Consider the following 20,700-nt stretch of genomic DNA (forward strand, 5'->3'; position numbering starts at 1 on the left):
CATGACAACACAGAGGGGCTGCTGGTGGCTGCAGTGGGAAAACATACAGAATTTTTATTCTCAGTCTTACTAAGTGCATCAAAGACAGTGAAGTCCTTTCTAGTGTACCAGTGTCAGCATATTGATGCCCCAGCATTGTTGCTTCTGACTCCACACATGAAGAATAAATAATATGTATAATTAATATACATAAATATTATGTTGACAAAGATTGTATAAGTAGGTCAGTATATATGCATGCATGCTTAGTCACTCAGTTGTGTCCAACTCTTTGTGAACCCCATGGACTGCAGCTGGCTAAAATTCTGCCCATGGAATTTTCCAGGCAAGAATATTGAAATGGGTTTTCATTTCCTTCTCCAGGGGATCTTCCTGATCCAGGAATTGAACCTGTGTCTTCTATATTGGCAGGTGGATTCTTTATCACTGAGCTACCTGGGAAGCTCCTATGTTGGTATGTATTTTTTCTTTCTAAGTCACTTCAGTCATGTCCGACTCTGTGTGACCCCATAGACAGCAGCCCACCAGCCTCCCCCGTCCCTGGGATTCTCCAGGCAAGAACACTGGAGTGGGTTGCCGTTTCCTTCTCCAGTGCATGAAAGTGAAAAGTGAAAGTGAAGTCACTCAGTCGTGTCTGACTCTTTGAGACCCCATGGACTGCAGCCTACCAGGCTCCTCTGTCCATGGGATTTTCCAGGCAAGAGTACTGGAGTAGGGTGCCATCACCTTCTCCAGAAAGTATGTATAATTATGTGTAAATCATAAGACATAATACATGCATATGAAAGAGCAATAATACATATAATTAATACACATAAAGATGTATAAATGTAGGTTATATAAGTATATTAATATATATGGCTGTGTATTATAGAAATCATAACACATATTCATATGAAAGAGAAATAATACTTTAATATTAATATATAGGTATATTAATATACAAAATTATGTGTAAATAATAATGCATAATATATAATCTGTAAACAATTATATAACAATGTAACTATATTATACATAATTATATATATAATAAAATATTTTTTGAAAAAGCTAAAAGTGATAAACATTTGACTATAGGGAGAACCCACACAGAGTCTAGAAGAAATAATCTAAATTAGAAATAGCCAAAACAATGCTGTGAGTCCAGAAAGATAAGTGTGAGATTCAAAACAGGCCCTCTGTTTGATGGAAAGATGTAGGTAAGGGTCTGTACAAGTTCAAGTCCACAGGTAGACCGGTTCCCACCACCCTACTTCCTTATCCAAATCTGGGCAAATCTTGTTAATTTTGGTTTGGAGCCAACCAGTTCCTATGAAGGCAGAGTTATGGCATCCCTTCCACCAATCAAGAGCCCAGACTCGAATAACCATCTTGAAAACTATTAAATAAGAAAAAGAATTTGTTACTATGAAAACCAGAAAAACAACAAAAACCCAAAACTGGTGAGGTTGCAGAAACACAGGTCTACCGATTGCTGTCAGAAGTGAAAACATAAAGAATTTCAGGAAAGGCACTTGGCAATGGCAATCAAGAGGTATGGAAGTTTGTTTTTCCCTGTGATTTATACTGAGAGATTACCCAATGATACAGAGGAAGCTGGGTGTGTGAAGTCTCTCCTTATGTCACTGTTTATGGCGTTGATAAATTAGAAACAACCAGTGGCCAGTGATGGGGAAAGCCTAAAGGAATTGTGTTTTCTCAATTCCATGAAACATGAAATGTATTTGTGGAGATTATATTATTAACTAGAACATCCCTGAAAATAGATTCTTTAGAGGAGAATGAGGAACACGAAATTGTTTCTACATAAAACTAAACACGCATATGATCAAGGAATTGATGGGAATATAGAATTCACTAAATTGTTTTCTGAATAAATTAATTCTTCAGTAAAAGCTATAATTTATTTTACAAAGGAATATAAGGAAAATTATGACACTGATGAAAGAAATTGAAGATGACACAACAGATGGAAAGATACACAGTCTTCACAGATAGGCAGAATTTATATTGTTAAAATGACCATACTACCCAAGAGACTCAGTGCAATCCCTATCAAAATACCAATGGCATTTTTACAGAACTGGAACAAATAATTCTAAAATTTGTATAGAAATATCAATACAAAAGTCCCCAGATGGCCAAACAATTTTGAGAAAGAAGAAGAAGGCTGGAGGTATGACGCTACCTGATTTCAAACTATATTGCAAAGCTATAGTGATCAAAATAATATGGTATGGCACAAAAACGGACACATTGATTAATGACACGGAATAGAAGGCCCAGAAATTAACCCACATATAGATGAACAATCAACACATATATATCTGTGTGTGTTTGTATGTACGTGTGTGTGTGTGTATAGGAATATTACTCAGCCATGAAAACAAATAATATTTTGCCATTTGCAACAACATGGATAGATCTGGAGGGTATTATGTTAAGTGAAATAAGACAGAGAGAAAGACAAATACTGTATGTTATCACTTATATGTGGAATCTAAAAAGTAAAACAAACCAGCAAATATAACAAAAATGAAACAGAGTCACAGATATGCAGAACAAATTTGTGGTTACAAGCTGGGAGAGGAAAGGGAGTGTGGAGTAAGATAAGAATAGGGGATTAAGAGAATCAAACTACTATGTATAAAATAAATAAGATACAAAGATATATTGTACAGCACAGGGAACATAAGCCAAGATTTTATAATAAGTAGAAATGGAATATGATTCTAAAAATTGTGAATCACTCAGTTGTACACCTGAAACTTTTGTAATATTGTTAATCAGCTATACCTCAATTTAAAAATTAAATTAAAAAAAAAAAAACTGTTGGGGCTTTCCTGGTGCTCTAGTGCTTAAGAATCTGCCTGCCAGTGCAGGGGACACAGGTTCAATCCCCGGTCTGGGAAGATGACACATACCACAGGGCAACTAAGCCCACGCACTGCGACCACTGAGCTTGCGCTCTAGAGCCTGTGCTTTGCAAGAGAAGCCACCACAATGAGAAATCCCCACACCTCAACGGAGAGTGGTGCTGGCTCACTATGCCTAGGGAAAGTACTTGTGTGGCAATGAAGACCCAGAGTAGCTAAAAATAAGTTAATCTTTAAAAAAAAAAATAGAAAAAATAAAAAGGATGTCCCTGATGCTGAACTGTTAGGCACACCCAGTTTTCAGCAGCCAGGTTTGTCGCCCCCGGGTGACTTGTTACAGAGGATTCCTGTACCACAGACAGTCCTACCTTCAGGCACCTTAGGAGCCCTACAGAGAAGACATCTGCCCACCTCAGTCTGGGAACCTCTCTCCACGGTCAGGTCTGGGTTTGCCTCACATTTCTTCCTGTCTAAACACCCTGTATTCTCGTGCTGTCTTCCCTAGTGCCCATCCCTTCCCACCTTGTGGGAAATGAGTTTTCTTTTGTTCCCCAGCCTGCCCCCAGGATGACTCGAACCTCTGGTTTTAGTGAACCTGTCACCCCTGACCCTGCTTTGCCCTCCTGTGAGGCAGCTCCTATGCTTCAGGGGCATAGTTAAGGGCTTTCTGCTCCCTCCCACCTCCCTTGGATATGCATCCCAAAGGATCCAAGCAGCCACCTCCCCAGTGCTTCTCCTCGATACCACTGTGCTGCACTTGCTGCTGCTTCCACAGCCACTTCCATCTCTGTGCTTCTTCTCCCCACTGCCCATCTCCCGCTCCTGCTAGTCTGCCTTCTCTCCTTCCCGCCTCTACCTGCATCCTCGAATGAACCTTCTACCTAATGATATGCTATCTTCCAGCTCATATGTCAGCAGATGAACCTTTAGAAAATCACACCTCTGCCCTCATATAGTTATGGTGGATTCATAATGCAGAACAGGAACATCTTTGCTTTTCCTCATTTGTCAGCAGCATCATCTCTTTTCCTCAGCAGGCTCTGTACGCGTTCATCCTCACTTCAGTTTTCTTACTTAAATGGACTACCTTAACTTTTTAAGTACAATCTTGGTCTTTGTGTTACAGAGATCAGGTATAACTCCACATTAGGCATCAAAGTCTTTTGGCTTCCTACCATGAGCGCAGATAGATTTATCTGCGGACACAGTCACGGTGACAGCCGCGGTCCACCTCCCTTTACTCTTCCTTGCCTGCTACGTTCCTGGGAGGCTGGTCCCTCACTCCCCACCACCAAGTTCCCTGAACCTCTGGCTTCTTGTGAATTTGGCTAATGGAAGGTGCTAACAGGAGTCAGAGACTGGGAAGAGAGAAGCTGGGGTATTTATTCTCTGTTTCCTCCCATCATTGGTTCTACTTCTCCATCAGTAACTGTATTCCTTTAAAACTACAGCTCCTCCCAGTGGCCCTACCTCTAAAATTCCCTCTGAAACTCCACTGGTTCTAGAAATTCAGTTGTTTTCCCATTCCTTCAGCCCTAAAGGTGGGAATGACTTTTGGCTCTTAGGAATCCCTGGTGTGTCACATTGACCGAAGAAAAGTGTACAACCTAAATTTGCAAGTTAAGATTTATTTGGGAATCTTTTTGAGGACTATACTGGACTTAGCAGGAGGTGCTAGTGATAAAGAACCCACCTGCCAATGCAGGAGACGTAAGAAAAACGAGTTTGATCTGAGTTGGGAAGATCCCCTGGAGAAGGGTATGGCAACTCACTCCAGTATTCTTGCCTGGAGAATCCCCATGGACAGAGGAGCCTGGCGGGCTACAGTCCATAGGGCACACAGAGTTGGACACGACTGAAGCAACTTAGAATGTATGCACTGAGGACTGTACTCAGGAGACAGCCTCTCAGGTTGCTCTGAATGAACTGTTCTGAAGAAGTAAGGGAAGAGACAGGATATACACAAGTTTCTTTTGCTGGGGGGGGAAAAAAACATGTAGTTGAACATCATAAGATTACTGCTAATCACAAAAATCCAGACATCTCAACTTAATGATTTCAGTGCTTTTCTGTATGTATAAGAAGATGCAAGAATCTGAGTCCAATGAAATTATTCCTTGATATATGTGTCTTACGGGCTTCCCTGGTAGCTCAGCTAGTAAAGAATCTGCCTGCAATGCAGGAGACTCTGGTTTGATTCCTGGGTTGGTAAGTGCCCCTGGAGAAGGGATAGGCTACCCACTCCAGTATTCTTGAGCTTCATGGGTGGCTCAGATGGTAAAGAATCCACCTGCAATACAAGAGACCTTGTTCAATCCCTGGGTGGAAAAGATCCCCTAGAGGAGGGTGTGGCAATCCACTCCAGTTCTTGCCTGGAGAATTCGCAGGGACAGAGGAGCCTGGTGGGCTACCGTCCACGGAGTCATAAAGAGTGGGACATGACTGAGCGACTAAGCATATATATGTCTTACCTATTTAGGGCCAATATCCAAAGCACAGAATATTTTCTGTTTTCCTCCATCCTGAATTCCCTTCAGGGTGCACTGTTGGGCAGTTACAGTGGCTAATGACTTGATGCTAATAGAACTGGTATATTCCTTGTTTACAGTCACTATCCTTTGGAATTTCTTAACCTCTTCTCTGAAAACGGGTCTCCTCCTTGGAACCACCTATTTCCTGCTCAACCCCAAATGACCTGCTCCCCAGTTCCTCCATCTCTCCCACTGTCCTTTCTAGGGTGATAGCTCCACCTATCCTCTTGACCCCCACCTCTTTCCTGGATCTCCATTTCTTCCATTCTGATCTAATCTAAAGCCCTCACCTGTATTCTTTTTTTTTTTGTTTTTGCACAAGGTGGGATGTAGGATCTTAGTTCCTTGACCAGGGATAGAAACCCCAGCCCCATGCATTGGAAGGCAGAGTCTTAGCCACTGGGCCGTCAGGGAAGTCCTGCCCTCATCTTTCTTCTAAACATACCCCCAACTCTTCTATTATCTGTTCTAAACTCCCTGCTGTACCTCCAGCCATTGCCCTATATTCTCCCTTTCATGGCAATTAGTCTTCTGGAAAGTATGACTGCTTTCATCCATTTCATCATCTCTCATTCAGTTGGCACCACCCCGTGACCTAAATGACAGTCCCTCTGTTACACTGCAAAGGTGTTGTCTTGGGGAACCACCACCTCCATAGTTGATTCTCAGTAGGTCCTTACTCAAGCTTGCTGAGGCCGTGGTCATGAACATAGATTTGGAGTCAGACAGAATGGCCAGTTCCTAACCCTGTGTGTCCTGGGCAGATCTCATAACCCCTCTGATCCTGTTTCTTTCTGTGCAGAATGGAGTCTCTGCTGTTTGGCTGGAGGCCATTACTCCTGGGGCAGCTGAGGGAGTGAGTAGTGAAGGAGAAAGGAAAGCCCACCAGGCCCCAGGGGGACCCTCAGTGGGGAGCCCACCAGGCTGGGGTATGTGTGGCTTCACAAAGGCCCACTTCTCCCTCTGCCCATACCTCTAGCCTCCTCCTGCCTCCCATGGAGTTTGGTCCTTAACAAGCATCTTGCACCCCAAACTCCATCTCAGCTTTGCCTCCAGATAAGCCAACCTGGCCCACTTTTTCTCACCCATCTTTGTCATCCAGGTCATTTTATTGTCTCTTGTTCAGCCCACTGCTTTGGTCTTCCTTCAAGACTCCATCACTTTTCATTTGTTCTGTAAACAACTCAAGGCCACCCCACCTCACTGTCAAGGTGCCCACATAAAATATAGACCTGACTGTGTCACCTCTCTCAAGCCACTGCAAACCTGCTCAAGCATCTCAAGGAAGTCATTGGTTATTCCTAGATGCTCTGGGTCAGGCCATCTTAGTGGCTTGGCTTCCCAATACTATGCATCAGCCCAACCAATCTACACAGGATTCTGGAAGTCTTGAACTCGCTCAAGACTTGAGCTGTTCCCTACCCAGCATCTCCTCTCGAGGTACCTTTTTTCCTCAGCCTATCTGGAAGATCCCAGTAGTGCCTCAAATATTTTCTTGGGGGGTCATCTGCCTGCTGAAGTCAACCCTGACATCCTTAGTTCACGCTACTTCCGTATGGTACCCTATGGATACGTTTTGTATATCACACATACTACAGCATTCACATAGCATACTGCATAGTAATATTAATTTTCAATTTTCTGCCTCTCTATTTGGAATGAAATCTATGGGCAAAGCCACGCTCCCCAGGGTCCAACTTATGGCCCATTCTCAGGAGCACAGGTTCAGACAGCCTCTGGAAGCAGGAGAAGGCACAGAGAAGGCAATTCTTCTCTAGAAATCCCAGAGGAATGAGCCTTGCTCACACCTTCACTTAATCTGCTTGTGAGCCATTTTGGACTTCTGATCTACAGCACTGGGAGATAAATTTGCATTGCTTTAAACCACTGATTTTGTGGTTATGGCAGCAATAGGAAATCAATACACTTTTAAATGAACAGATTTAAAAAGAAAAGCAGATATTCTGGAAAGGCCCTAGGCTGCCTGGCTTTCTTGAGGCTGACTTAATAATGGTTTCATTTTTTCTGTTTTGTTGTTGTTGTTGTCTGTGTCACCAGACTATGAAAATTTCATCCATTATCCATCTTTATATTGTCACAGGCTGATAAATCTGATACTTGGGCTTCTGGGATAATGTTTAAAATAAGCAATAACAGCCCCCAGTGAGGGCCCACAGGGCTGTCCTGGGAAGGAAGGTGGAGGCGGGGAGTGCTTCTTGGCTGGGTTGCAGCTTCTATTTTGGTGCTGAGAAAGCTTTGGGATCCTCTTTTTGCTTTTCTCCTAAGTCCCCAAATGCTAATACCATCTCCCTGATAAGTGAGGTTTTACTGTCCTATTGTATTCTTAAAATATTAATCTCCCTCTTAGATTATATCTTCTTCACATGTAGTACATTTATATTGCTATTTACTTTTTTAAAGTGGTCAATTTCCCTTTACTTGCCTCATTATAACAAAAGAAACGAATGTCTCCTGTTGGCTAAAGGGTTAACGTTGTAGCTTCGGGTTTTTTCCCTCTCCTTGGGGACTCAGAACGTGCATGCCTGTTCTATATTCCTTTCACAAAAAGGATCAAGGGCGAGGAGCCTGGGTATTGAATGTGCATTCACTGTACATTCATAATAAATGCTGAACAGAATGGCACATTCATGATTGCTCTTGATGTAAATGAATGGCTGAATGAAAGTTTTAGGGCATAGCTCACCTCCAAGAGGGCAGTCCTATTCGCACTCATACCTGTCCAGTGGATCTTGAATTTCCTTGGAAAAACTAGTTTTTCCTCTCATCATAACAGCCGTCTCCTTCCTCCCTACATCTTTGTAATCAGGCTTTTTTTTTTTTTTTTCCCACACTGCTGTTGGATGAAAGATCCCGCCTTTGATTGAAATGGAATCTTCCACTATTGAGCAAGCTTTTGTTGAATGAGTCATCGGGGCGGCTGCTCATTGGCTGAGGCCGCTGGAACCAGGGGATTGCCTGGCGCCGGCTGCAAGGCCCGGCTTCATTCACAGAAACGCTGGCTCGCTCGCTAGCCCTTTCATTCACACAAACAGCATTTCATTCACATTTTGCTGTTTTTGTCTGCTTCTAATGAAGATCACGGTTTGGGAATGATAGGGAAGTTTTGCTTTAGATCTGGGGGGACTTGGATACCCATCACCACCATCTCTGGAGTGTGCATTTGCTGTTGCTATGCCAGCAAGGGGAAGAAAAAAAATGAGTGCCATGCGGCTGCTCGGCTAGGCCTGCGGCCCTGGGAGGGGAGCTGCCGCTTCTCCACGCTCCTGCGTCCCCGCAGCGGGCCTCACCTGGCCCACCTTGAGTGGCACTCGTCACACCCTGTTCCATAAAGCTTTTCAAGGCTGGGTGCCTCAAGTGTCACATGTCTAGCAGTGGGTGTGAGAAGACTAAGGCTAATCTGATAACGTGCTAGAGGTAAATTCATTTTTTGCATAGAAGTAGACGGGAAACTTGGACAGGGAGCGAAAGCGTTCCACTGTGAAGGGCAGCTTCTCTCAATAGACCGATGAAGACCGATGAAGACCGGCAGAGCCCGTGGTGACAGGGGTCAGTGGGTTTGCGTCTCCGCAGACCTTCTGGGGTGGGGTGGAGGGGGTCAGTGCTCTGTTCCGCGGACAGCAAGGAGGCCTGTGTGTTTCACTTGCAGCCGGTGTCTGACTCCTGAAAACAAGGCATCTTTCGGCGGGCTTGATCAGTGTACTGACAGCAGCTGCATTTTTTCTCTTTCTTTCTGCAGGGTTGCAAGCAGCAACCAAAGGGATATTGAAATGTATCTGTAGCGTTTCTTAGGCATTTCTCCAGAGCTTGAACACATTCAGTTGGAATAAAGCTTCAAGCACAGCCCCCCTTTTGGAATGGATTTCTGGAGCTTGTTGCCATTCATCAAAAGAAACACTCTTCTTTTTCAGAAGTAGGTTTTCAGCTTAACCCTGGCTGAGAAAGACTGCTGTAAATTATCAGGGAAGAGACCCTCAGTGGCTCTGGGCAGAAGTTCATACGCAGATTTTTTTTTTTCCTGGGAGGGGGAGGAACTGCATCGCCACAAAGACTCTTGTCATGGCTGCTCTGTTGACTTGAAAAAAACCTTGGAGATTGATATTTTATGTTCACCTGGGAATGAATATTTTCTTTTTGGCTATTTAAGAATTCCTGCTGCTTTCCAAATCAAAATTCATGAGGATCCGCTGAAGATCTTATTCTTAAAAATCCTTCGTCACATTTTAACGCTGCACCGTCAGACACTTTTCTAGGCTCACAGATGGGCTGAACAGGGAAGAAAAAACCCTAGCTTAGAATAATGGGTTTCAGAAAGTTCATTTGAAAGAACAGTATTTACCTCTGGCATAGATGCTGAGAGGGGGCAGGGAAAGGGGAGGTGAAAAACCAAAGGTTGGAAGGAAATGTCTGGGAAGGTAGAGAAAGGAAATTTGAGAATTGATTGGCTCTAGTGTGCTGTCAGTGGGTGTATGTGGTTTTTTTTCTTCTTCTTTTTTTTTTTTTTTGCTACAGGAAGTGATTTGCAGTGCTCACCGAGCCTTTGTTGAGAAGGGTCTCCTCTCGGAGTGAGTCATGCTTTTGCTGTGAGCAGCCCCAAGCAGCTGGGCGCGCAGCAGAGGAAACTATGACTTTTGCAAAGCGAACGTACCGCCCTCAGCAGCCGAGTCCGGGGCCGGGGCTGCGCGGCCGCGGCCGTGCGGGGTGTTAGCGGTGGGAGGCCGGCGCCGCTGCTCGCGCCCCCCAGCCTGCTGTCCCGGCCGCTCCGTCCCGCCCCGGGGACCGCGGCTCGCCTGCTATGCGCGGCAGCCTGCGCCGGGGCCGGCACCTGCAGCGCCCGGGCGGATGCGGCGAGCCCACGGAGGGGCATGCTTCCACGCACCAAGTACAACCGCTTCAGGAATGACTCGGTGACATCGGTCGATGACCTTCTGCACAACCTGTCGGTGAGCGGCGGTGGCAAGGTCTCGGCGGCGCGCGCGGCCCCGGCGGCGGCCCCCTACCTGGTGTCCGGAGAAGCGCTGCGCAGGGCGCCCGACGATGGGCCGGGCAGCCTGGGCCACCTGCTCCACAAGGTGTCCCACCTGAAACTCTCCAGCTCGGGCCTCCGCGGCCTGTCGGCGGCCAGGGAGCGGGCGGGCGCGCGGCTCTCGGGCAGCTGCAGCGCGCCCAGCCTGGCCGCCCCGGACGGCAGCGCGCCCCCCGGCCCCCGCGCCCCGGCCATGCGCGCCGCCAGGAAGGGCCGACCCGGCGACGAGCCGCCGCCCCGCGCCCCGCACGCCAACGACCAGGTGCTGGGGGCAGGAGTCACCTACGTCGTCAAGGTGGGTGCGGGCGCCGGCCGCCGGGTGGGAAAGCCCGGGCGCAGAGGCGTCCGGCACAGTGGGTCGCCTTGGAGGCCCGGGGGTGCGCACTTTTTCGCAGCCAGTTCGTTTGGCAGAGGGGACCCAGCTCAGAAAACGCACCCATTGCGCATCCAGTGGGAGAAGCTTTGAAATTGGTGACCTCACTGTCCTGGTTTCCCCTGGCTCCGCTCCTTTGGCATGCCTTTGCCACCGAGCTTTGCCATGTGTCCGGCCAGTACCCCTCTCGGCATGGCCCACTCTCCCTGGGAACTGTGCATCAGGTCTGCCTAGGGTACACACTTGGAAGAACTGGGCAGTCCCTGCGATGAGAAAGGCAGGTGGAGTCACTACTTCTGTGTTTGCCCCAGGCGGCAGGGTAGATGGTTTCATTTCTTCCCTCAGCAAGAATTTCCAGCTTCTTGCAGTGCAGCCCAAGTACTGTCTTTTATACGAGATAGGTAGCAATTTCTTAGCCAGCAAGGTTTTCTTTGGTTTCTGCCTTTCCTTCTATACCTCCTTTGGTTTACAGCAGCAGAAGGAAATTTGGGACTGTTTTTCCCTGGGGACTGGCCTTCCCTTTAAATAGGCTAAAGGAAGCTGAGCCACAGGCTGGAAAGTAGATTTTTTTTTTCCTCCAACACAGAGAATTATACAACCATGCCTGATGTAGTCCACAAAATTCTTCTCTTATGCAAGTATTCTATGATATTTAAAGAACAAATACTTGGCAGTATTCCACTGGCCTGCCACATGCTTATCACATCCTTCTGGTCGTTGGGCAGCAGAGGATCACCACAGTGCTCTTCCAGCTGGGCAGACAGCCTCCAGACAGTGGAAAGGGGCCAAAATGACATTATTTCAGACTGGTCACTCCAAGACATGACTTTTTGTTTTAAGAGAAATGAAATGCACACTGTCCCCACGGTGCTGTCAATCACACTGAGAAACCTGCAGGCTCTTAGTGGATATTAATACTTACTGGCTACAGATCCAGTTTCAAAATTCTACAGACCACATCCCCTGGCAAAATATATCTTGATAATTTTGAACCAAATATTAAAGGAAACAGTTGACTTTGTGGATTATCTTTAACTATCTCAAAAGTACTAACAAAAGGAATGAGATCATCAGCATTAAAAATGGACCTGTTCTCCTTTTGAGTCTCCTTTTTAATTTAATCTTCATTCTTAGCTTCTGAGAGTGAATTAATCATGTATATTACAAAAGGGATGAAGATCAACATACAGTATGCACAGCTGGTTGAGTTTATTGTAAAAGAAAAGGAATATTCCTCTTGTATGCCTTCTTTAAGTTATATAACCAGGAGCCGAAAACAAAAGGAAAAAAGAAGAAACAAAACCAAACAAGAAAACCCCTGACAACGCTGAGGTTAAGAAGTGATGCCAGAGTATATTACTTGTGGCATGTGTAATATAGTATAATTGCTATCTGAAGAAAAAAAAGAACCATGTTAGACAGATGTTGGCAAAGGTTTTTATACCTGTCATGTTGAACATAGAGGGTAGTTTCCAAATGGAGGGAGAATTTTAGAAACTTAAGTCTCTAAAGTTTCCTTTAAAAAAATAACTTGCTTTGCTTAGGGCTTTACTCTTGCTTTTTGAAGGATGAAGGCTGACATCCAGTTCTAAATGTCAGTTGTGGCCGAAGAAAACTAGTCTACTGTGCTGGGCTATTAGGTTGTGACATCCGGTTCCCTCAACCCCAAAGCAAGAGCAGCACTCAAATAAGTGAAAGGCTGGGTCTGCCTAGAGCCTTCTGGATTTGGGGTCATTTTGCTGTGCCAAAGGATTGTAGTGACCTGGGGGCACATAGCATGCCTGGTTAGTGCTCCTTGCTGTCGCCTGGTCCATCTTCAGTGGTGAATGGTGGCGTCACAGGAATATAAGCTCAGGTTTCCCTGGAGAAGTTTGAAATCACACAGCAAAGGAGTCCAGACACTAAAGGACAGTTTCTTCTGCGCACGTTTGATTCACAGCATCACATGGCCTTCTGTCAGTGCACATTTCTGAATTGCCCTTGTTGAGTTTAGAACCGTGAGTTTATTTTCTTGAAAGATCACAAAACTAAAAAAAGAAAAGAAAGAAAGAAACCTGGTATTATTGGCTGATTTGCAAATAGTTTTATTGGTGTCCTTACTTTGAAAGATCTCTGGTAGATAGAAAAGAGGTAGTCTTTATAACTTGCTTGTACATCAACAGCAGAATCGAAAGGCTTGGAGTTTGGGAGAGAACTTGTTATTATTCTCTTTGATTTAAATGTATGTCTAAATTAAGGAAAACCCCAAATGTTTTCTAGTTTCCTGGAAGACTCATCTGCTGTATAATTATAGATTTCCTGCCTCACAGACATATCTACCTAAAGACAATATTAGGATATTGCACACAGATTTATTCTTTAAAAACATTTCAATGTAATCTACTTACATAAAAATGGACATTGTAAAATATAGATGTCTGGTGTATCAATTAGGAAACACCAAATTGTTTGAAGAGCAGGTTGTAATATTAATTAATGAAGGATTTGAAATTTAAAAATAGTAATACCTGAGCAGCAGTAGAATTCCAGGCTCAGAGCACGTTTAATTTGTCCTTCGTGCCTTCACTTGAATCTGATGTTAATAACAGCATGAGATTATGCAAATGAGCAAGGGTTCAGGTTTGTGTTTGTTTACTTCAGGACACCCATTGGTGGTACCTTTGTACCTGCCTAAGTATGCCTGACACTGGGTTTTGTTTTGTGTGTGTGTGTGTGTGTGTGTGTGTGTGTTTCTTTTTTGGTGACACAAAAGGAAAAGAACAAGAAAGTATGTCCTTGAGATAAAGGAAAATCATAACAGCAAAGAGCAATGGATATTTTCATTATAATTCTATTTTAAAACTATTTTACATTTGGGCTTAAAAGGCCTAGAGACAAGTATGGAGGACACTGCTGCCCACTTTCAAATTCTATTGCCTAGAAATCCAAGCTGGCGAGGAGCCTGAGTGCCCGTGGGGGCTGCTACTGATGTTTAGCAGGTCCCAAAGGCAATATTGGGATGCTCTACACACAGATCCGCAGGGCGAACAGTTTAGGAAGGAAAGATAGCCAAGAACAGTTGGGGGTCAGTTCTTTAAAATAGCCACTGGCTGTTGTGAAAGAGTCATTTGAAGCAAGCTTGTCTTGAGGTTCAGCCTCGACCACCCCTGATGGAAGGCAATACTGTGTGGGCTACACCTGAGTTAGCTGTTGTCCCTCAGTGGGAGGGTTCTGTAGAAGAAGAGTTCGCTTTACAGCACATGACACCACAGGCTCAAAACAGGATCAGGATAAGAAGTGGCCACATTCAGGGCTGACCCGAGTGCCCACAGCAAGAATCAGGAGGTCAAGATGCTTGCTGATCACCAGCAACCCAGTGAGAATGTAGGTTGTACTTCGTCACTCAGTCATGTCCAACTGTTTGCAACCCCACGGACTGTAGCCCGCCAGACTCCTTTGTCCATGGGATTCTCCAGGCAAGAATACTGGAGTGGATTGCCATGCCCTCTGACAAGGGAACTTCCCAACCCAGGAATCGAACCCAGGTCTCCTGTATTGCAAGCAGATTCTTTACCGACTGAGCCAATAGGAAAGCCACCAGAGAAAGTAGGTTATTCACCCTTAAATCCTGTGACAGCCCCCTCAGACAGCCAAGGTTTTGGTCTGCAAAGAGTGGTGCTGGGTCTTTACTGACAATAGCTTCACATTATGAGCTGTTTATAGGAGATTTTAATAATCAGAGAACTGCTGAATTATTTCCTGAAGTGCTGGATTGTTTTTCTTTTGGGATGAAGCCTTGTTTTTACAGAAGCTCTTTAAAAATTATTTTGTTTCTCCCATTTGTGACTCTGATGATATTTAGGGTGTATGAATTATTCATTTTATTTATAAATGTTCTATTGCTTTTTATAGGTGGTCTTTATTAACTGTTCTTACTCTAAAATTTATTCTTAATTGGTATTTTTTTCTCACTTGCCTCACTGTCTTTAAAAGTATTTTAAATTTATTCTTAGAAAAAGTATCTACAATCTTTTTTCTTTTATTAGCACTGTATTCTTTTGATAACTATGAGCTAAGTAAGGTCATATTAAACAGTCACCAACAAAGTTATTTCATGTATAGCCATGATATAGTATTGTGGTGGGATTGATCGAATTTTGTTTTAATTCTAGATTAGTAAGTTGTTCCTTGATATAGAACACAATTTTAAAAGTTGATTTTTTTCTTAAAATTGTTGAAAAATCTCATGAATGCATGGCTTATATGTAAACTGTCAAAATGATTTGAAAAACAGTTTAAGAAATTTTTGTGAGATTAGACAAAATTATTTATTTGATCTGGAAAGCATGACACCTCTTTTTTTTTTTATGTGACACAAGTATAGCAGATGTGTGAAATGTGTGTATGTATACACACACCACATCACACATAAACACATATACACATATCCCACACCACACACACATACACACACATACACACATACTGAGTAGACAACTTGTAATGACTTCAGACAGGGTCATTAGAAAATAGTAAATGTTATATTTCCAGAAATGCCTGATTATTTCATTCATTACTTTTACATTCACATTTAAGAGAAAATAATTCTGAAAGATAAGCTTTTGGTGAAACTTAAATCTTACAAAGAGTGGACTTCTTGCTCCTTTACGTTCCCACTCGGTTTTATTTTTGAATATATGTCATATTTGTCATATATGAGAAATATCTTTTAAGGAAAGTTGTGATAATGGGACACTTGGGCAACAGACATGTAAGACATGTAAGAGGCTGATTTTCCAGCCAACTGGCTTGTTCTGAAGGGTGTGTGAAGCCTGCCGCCCCTCACTTGGTTGTGGTGTCTCCGAGCAGGAACATGGCCTGGATGTGGAGAATCTGCAGGGTGCCTGGACACCAGGACCCCAGATCCATTTGGCCACCTCAGAGTGTGGGGCTCAAGAGGTCAGCCTGTCATGGCTGGGGCAGGTCTTTGCTCCTGAACCTCGTGCATTTGGAAGAAAGGGGCCTCCGGCTTGCACCATGGTGTCGGGCTGTGCTTCCCCAGGTCACGTGCCTTCTGGGTGGCTGCGGCCAAGACCAGACCCCATGGTGCTACTGCCCAGAAAGTTGCATAGGGTTCAGGGGGAAGAACAGTGAGGATTCAACACTTCAAACGAAAATACCCAAAGACAAATAAAGTTACATGGAATTAATTCAGAAAAAGATAGTTTCAGATGAAATGCAAAAAAATGATCAATTGGGCATATTTCCTGGGTAAAGGACAAGAAAAAAATTGAATTTAACATAAAAAATTTACAATGTGTAGTGGATGAAGAATGTCTTTATGGTGGGAGGAATTAAGTGTAAGAATGTCCTGCTGAGTGGGTGGATGTTGGCTTTGTGTGTGTGTGTGTGTGTGTGTGTGTGCACATGCAGCTGCGCAAGTTGCTTTTGGTCCTGCAAATTCATAAGCATTGATTTTCAGTTGAGGTTAAAAAAAAAACCACCAAAAAACAACAAATCATTCTGTCCCCATGTGGTTTAGCCACTTCCCTAACCACCACCAGCGTGGAGACAATAACCCGTTGATATGTGTCAGTCTGGGGTTCCCACGTGGCTCAACGGTAAAGGCTCAGCAATAAAGAATCTGCCTGCCAGTACAGGAGACACAGGAGATACGGGTTCAGTCCCTGGATTGGGAAGATCCCCTGAAGGAGGAAATGGCAACCCAATCCAGTATTCTTGCCTGGAAAATCCCATGGACAGAGCAGTCTGGTGGGCTCTCGACCATGGAGTTGCAAAGAGTCAGACATGACTGAGCAACTAATCACACACAAATACAGACACACACACACAGACACACATAGACACACACACACACACACACACACACACACACACACACACACACACACACAGAGGCATCAGTCTGTGCCTCCCAGCGCTAGGATTGGTGCTGTTTTCCTAAAATAAACAGAAAGACACTAGTTAAACTTGGAGGGCCAGGGCCAGGAATCTCCACGAGAACCACTGAATTCCAACAAGATGCTGGGTCAAAGGCTGAGTTTCCATGGTTCACGCAGGGCTGTTCTCTTCACCTTGGTGGGGAGAAGGTGCCATGCATACCTGTGATGCACTTGGGAGGAGAGGACCAGTTGCTGCTGTCCTTGGGGAACTGGTTTCCTCGAGCATCTTCTTGACTCTGCAGTGCCTCAGGCTGGGATCAGCCTCTGCCCTTGCTCTGGTAGGTGATAGCAACTCAGGGCATCCTTGGTCTTTGGCCCTCAGACTCTGGGCTCACACTTGCCTTGCCTCTCGATAAGAGAGGTCTGGCAAGTTCCACCACCTTCCAGCTGAGATCTCCATTTCTAGCCACGGTCTCATCTCCTGCAGGAGCTGTCGGGAAACCTGGGTGCCGGAAGAGAAGCTGCAGAAATGGGAGAGTTGAAGGGGAGGAGACTCACCTTATTACTGGTGTTTCTGACGCTCAGCAGCTTCAAAGTACCTGAAACCTTCCAAGCCATGACTTTCTGAGGAAGAATGTTCAAAGAGCTTGTTGTTATGATGCTCCTTGCTTTCTATATTTATTTATTGGCCACACCACCTGGCATGAAGGGTCTTACTTCCCTGACCAGGGATTGAACTATCGTCCCCTGCAGTGGAAGTGTAGAATCTTAATCAGGGAGGTCCCAGCTGCTTACTTTCAAGCTGACTTGAAGCCATCCTAGTTTTTCTGAAATGTGTTGTTTTGCTAAAGTAAAAGCCCCTCAGAAGAACCTTTCCTCACTTCTGTCTATTGAATGGGCAAAAAATCTGCAAAGATTTGATTTCAAATTTTAAGAAATTTAAATTTGTACCAACTCCACAGACTCAGTGGGACTTAGCCTTCACCCAGCCTCTCTGCTGGGACCCTTCTGACAAACTTTATTTTATCAAATTCCATTAAGCATAATTGTTTGGCAGTCTAAACAGCCTCACAGACCAGGTTCAATCCTATTGCATTTGCAAATATTCAGCATTTCTAATACCGCTTGCCCATATAAAAATCTTCTGTTTAAAATTTTTTTGAAAAACCACAGCACAGCTCTAGCTCTGTTGAGGGAAAACTAGCCCCTAACCTGTTTTCAGCAGAAACACTATAAAATCAGGGTCTCTTATGCTCTCCCCCAAAGAGGGAGAAACAACGTTTTTATCTCTGGTGATGAAACCATGAAAAGGTGACTGTTTTTTGAGTGTTCTTCATGGTGAAGAACCAGCCCTTTCATTGGCCCTCCTGGAGGTGGACTCAGTGTGTATGCACAGTTCGGGTTCTGCTGCGACCACTGTGCTGCACCAGGTCAGATCCTGAAGACCCCTTTCCCTCCTAGGACTTGGCACATACTCCTTACTTCCTTTCCCTCCGGGCCTCGGTTTGGACACTGATGTTACCGAGCAGAGACCTGTTCAAGCAGAAGTCCCCACAGCCTGCTCAGCAGGAGAGGACCTTTGCCCTCCCCCAACCCCGGGGAGGAGGGCGTATGGGGGGAGAGATGGTTGTCCCCTAATGCTGAATCTGTAAGGCAGCAATAATGAGAAAGGCAGCCTCTGGGGCCTGGAACCCATTATCTGATGGGTCCCAGGGCCCGCAGAGAAACACGGTCATGGACTCTAAGCCCAGACACTGATGGGCCACTTTCTGTTGCTGGCAGTCCTGCAGCCTTGTGATGTCTCTCACCTGCTTCTTTTGTACACCTTTCTTTTTTTTTTTTCTAAATGTATGTTATTACTGTTTGGCTGCTCCCAGGTCTTATTTGCAGCATGTGGGATCTTTAGCTGTAGCATTCGGACTTTCAGTTGTCATAAGTGGAACCTGATTTCCTGACCAGGGACTGAACCCAGTCCCCCTGCACTGGGAGGGTAGAGTCTTAGAAGTCCCATCAACCTTTCTTTATAAAATGTAAACATGTGCTGTGGAGATTTTCAAACACACACTGAGCATACAAAACATCAACATAAAAAAAAGAGAGGATGGTCTGATGAGCCCTCAGGTACCCGAGTCAGCTTCTCCAGCTGCCAGCTCATGGCCTCCCCCACTTCCTGAATGGTGCAGGGCTGGGGCGCTCAGACAGAACTCGAGGTTCTGATGAATAAGTTGCAGGATTGGGTTTCATTGTGCTTCCACATCTGGCGGAGCATGTTCAGGGTCACAGGCCCTGGGACACCCTTGCATTCGACTCTGCGGTCCCCAGCACAGAGACAGTAGGGCAGCCCTTGTGGTTTCTTCTTTAAAGGTGCTGACTTTGGGCTCCAAGAGGCACTGCTGATGGGCACCCCCAGGGGATGGGGTGGGAGCTGTACCTCGCTACCGACCCTGCTCGGGCTCCCCTGGACCACCCCTCTTCTGACTCTTTAGTAACCAGATGACCGTTTGAGGAACGGGTTTTCTCCCAAACTGTTTTTATAGCAGTGTATTAGTCCAGGGTCTCCAGAGATAGAGAACCAGTAGGATGTACGTATAGGAGGAGATTTGTGACAAGACATTGGCGTATGTGATTACTGAGAAGTCCGCAGGGTGAGTCAGCAGGCTTATGACCCAGGAAGAGACAATGTTTCAGTGTGAGTCCAAAGGCGGGAGAAAGCCATTATCCCAGTTTGAAGGCCCTCAGGTGGGAGGAATTACCTCTTATCCTAGGGGAGTGTCTGTCTTTTGTTCTATTCAGGCCTTCAGTTGATTGGATGAGACGCACCCACATTGGGAAAGGCAGTCTGCTTTACTCAGTCTATCCATTTAAATGTTAAAGTCATCCATAAACACCTTCACAGAAACACCCAGAATCACTGTTGGTCCCTCTTTGGGCACCCGGTGGCCTAGCCAAGTTAACACACAAATTCACCATCACAGGCATAGCCACAAACTTTTGGAGTCTCATCTAGGATGGCCATTAGTTCACCCAAACAGTTAGAGAGATTCATGTGCCCTGGAAGAATGGAGATGAAAGATAAGAAACACCTAAGTAAATCTCCTGGAAGAATCTCAGGTTTTCTTACCATTTCTCTGGGCACCAAATGGAGACACCTTTAAAAATTCCTCAAGCAGGACCTCAAACCAAAACCCTGGAGTATTAGACAGATGAACTATGACCCCTGCACACCAGGAGAGCTGTGGAACTTTTGAGACCAGTGGCAAGAGTGTGTCTGTGGTTTGACACTTGCTCAGAGTGGAGGCCGGATACGTGAGGTGTCACACCTAACATTATCACCAGAGGCCAGAACAAGTTCACTGGTGGAAATACAGCCCCCTTGTGTGTCTGTGTACAGGCTCTCAACCAGGGACAGACGCTCTAGGAGGGAAACAGGTGTTTCTAGATCCGTGCGTTATTGTTGTTGTATAGTCACTAAGTCATGTCCAGTTCCTTTTGTGACCCCATGGTCTGAAGTCTGCTAGGCTCCTCTGTCCATTGGATTCTCCAGGCAAGAGTACTGGAGTGGGTTGCCATTTCCTTCTCCAGGGGATCTTTCTGACTCAGGGATCAAACTCATGTCTCCTGCGTCTCCCGCCTTGGCAAGTGGATTCTTTACCGGTGAGCCACTTGGGAAGCCCCACTGGGAGTCATTACTAAAATGGAAAAACTGTGCATTTTCTTTATGATTTGCAAATAATAATAGTAATTTATAGGCCTAGTTTTCTCAATTTAAGAGTTGCTCTCATAGATTTTTAAAAAGTCGTTTCATGTGAGCTTCTGTTTGTAGCCTTGAGCAAATTAGAGAATGAAGAGTATATATTACCAGACAGTGGAAGTAGCTAGGGCTGGTCCCTTTCAGAAACTGGGCTTTGTGTGAAAAGCTGATTATCACATGAGCAAGCTGGCCTGAGTCCTGGGCCAGAGGAAGCACTGTTAGACACTTGGGACTTTCCTG

General features: G+C 45.0%; 1 protein-coding gene across 2 annotated transcripts in view; it reads left to right on the forward strand.

The window, feature by feature from the left end:
* The first annotated feature begins 10,062 nt into the window (after positions 1-10,062).
* The window catches only part of SHC3 (SHC adaptor protein 3), a 183,207-nt gene continuing 172,569 nt past the window's right edge, over positions 10,063-20,700 (forward strand). The window contains exon 1 of one of the 2 annotated variants that reach the window (XM_086414507.1): positions 10,063-10,749. In XM_086414507.1, the coding sequence (XP_086270633.1) occupies positions 10,294-10,749 (456 nt within the window). In that variant the 5' untranslated portion in view covers positions 10,063-10,293. The remainder of the gene's footprint in view (positions 10,750-20,700) is intronic. The other variant, XM_086414508.1, reaches the window with a different exon arrangement.

This window comes from Bos grunniens, chromosome 8 (genome assembly GCF_055505025.1).
Source record: "Bos grunniens cultivar Pamir isolate PY7600 chromosome 8, Bosgru_T2T1.0, whole genome shotgun sequence".
Classification (NCBI taxonomy): Eukaryota; Metazoa; Chordata; class Mammalia; order Artiodactyla; family Bovidae; genus Bos; species Bos grunniens.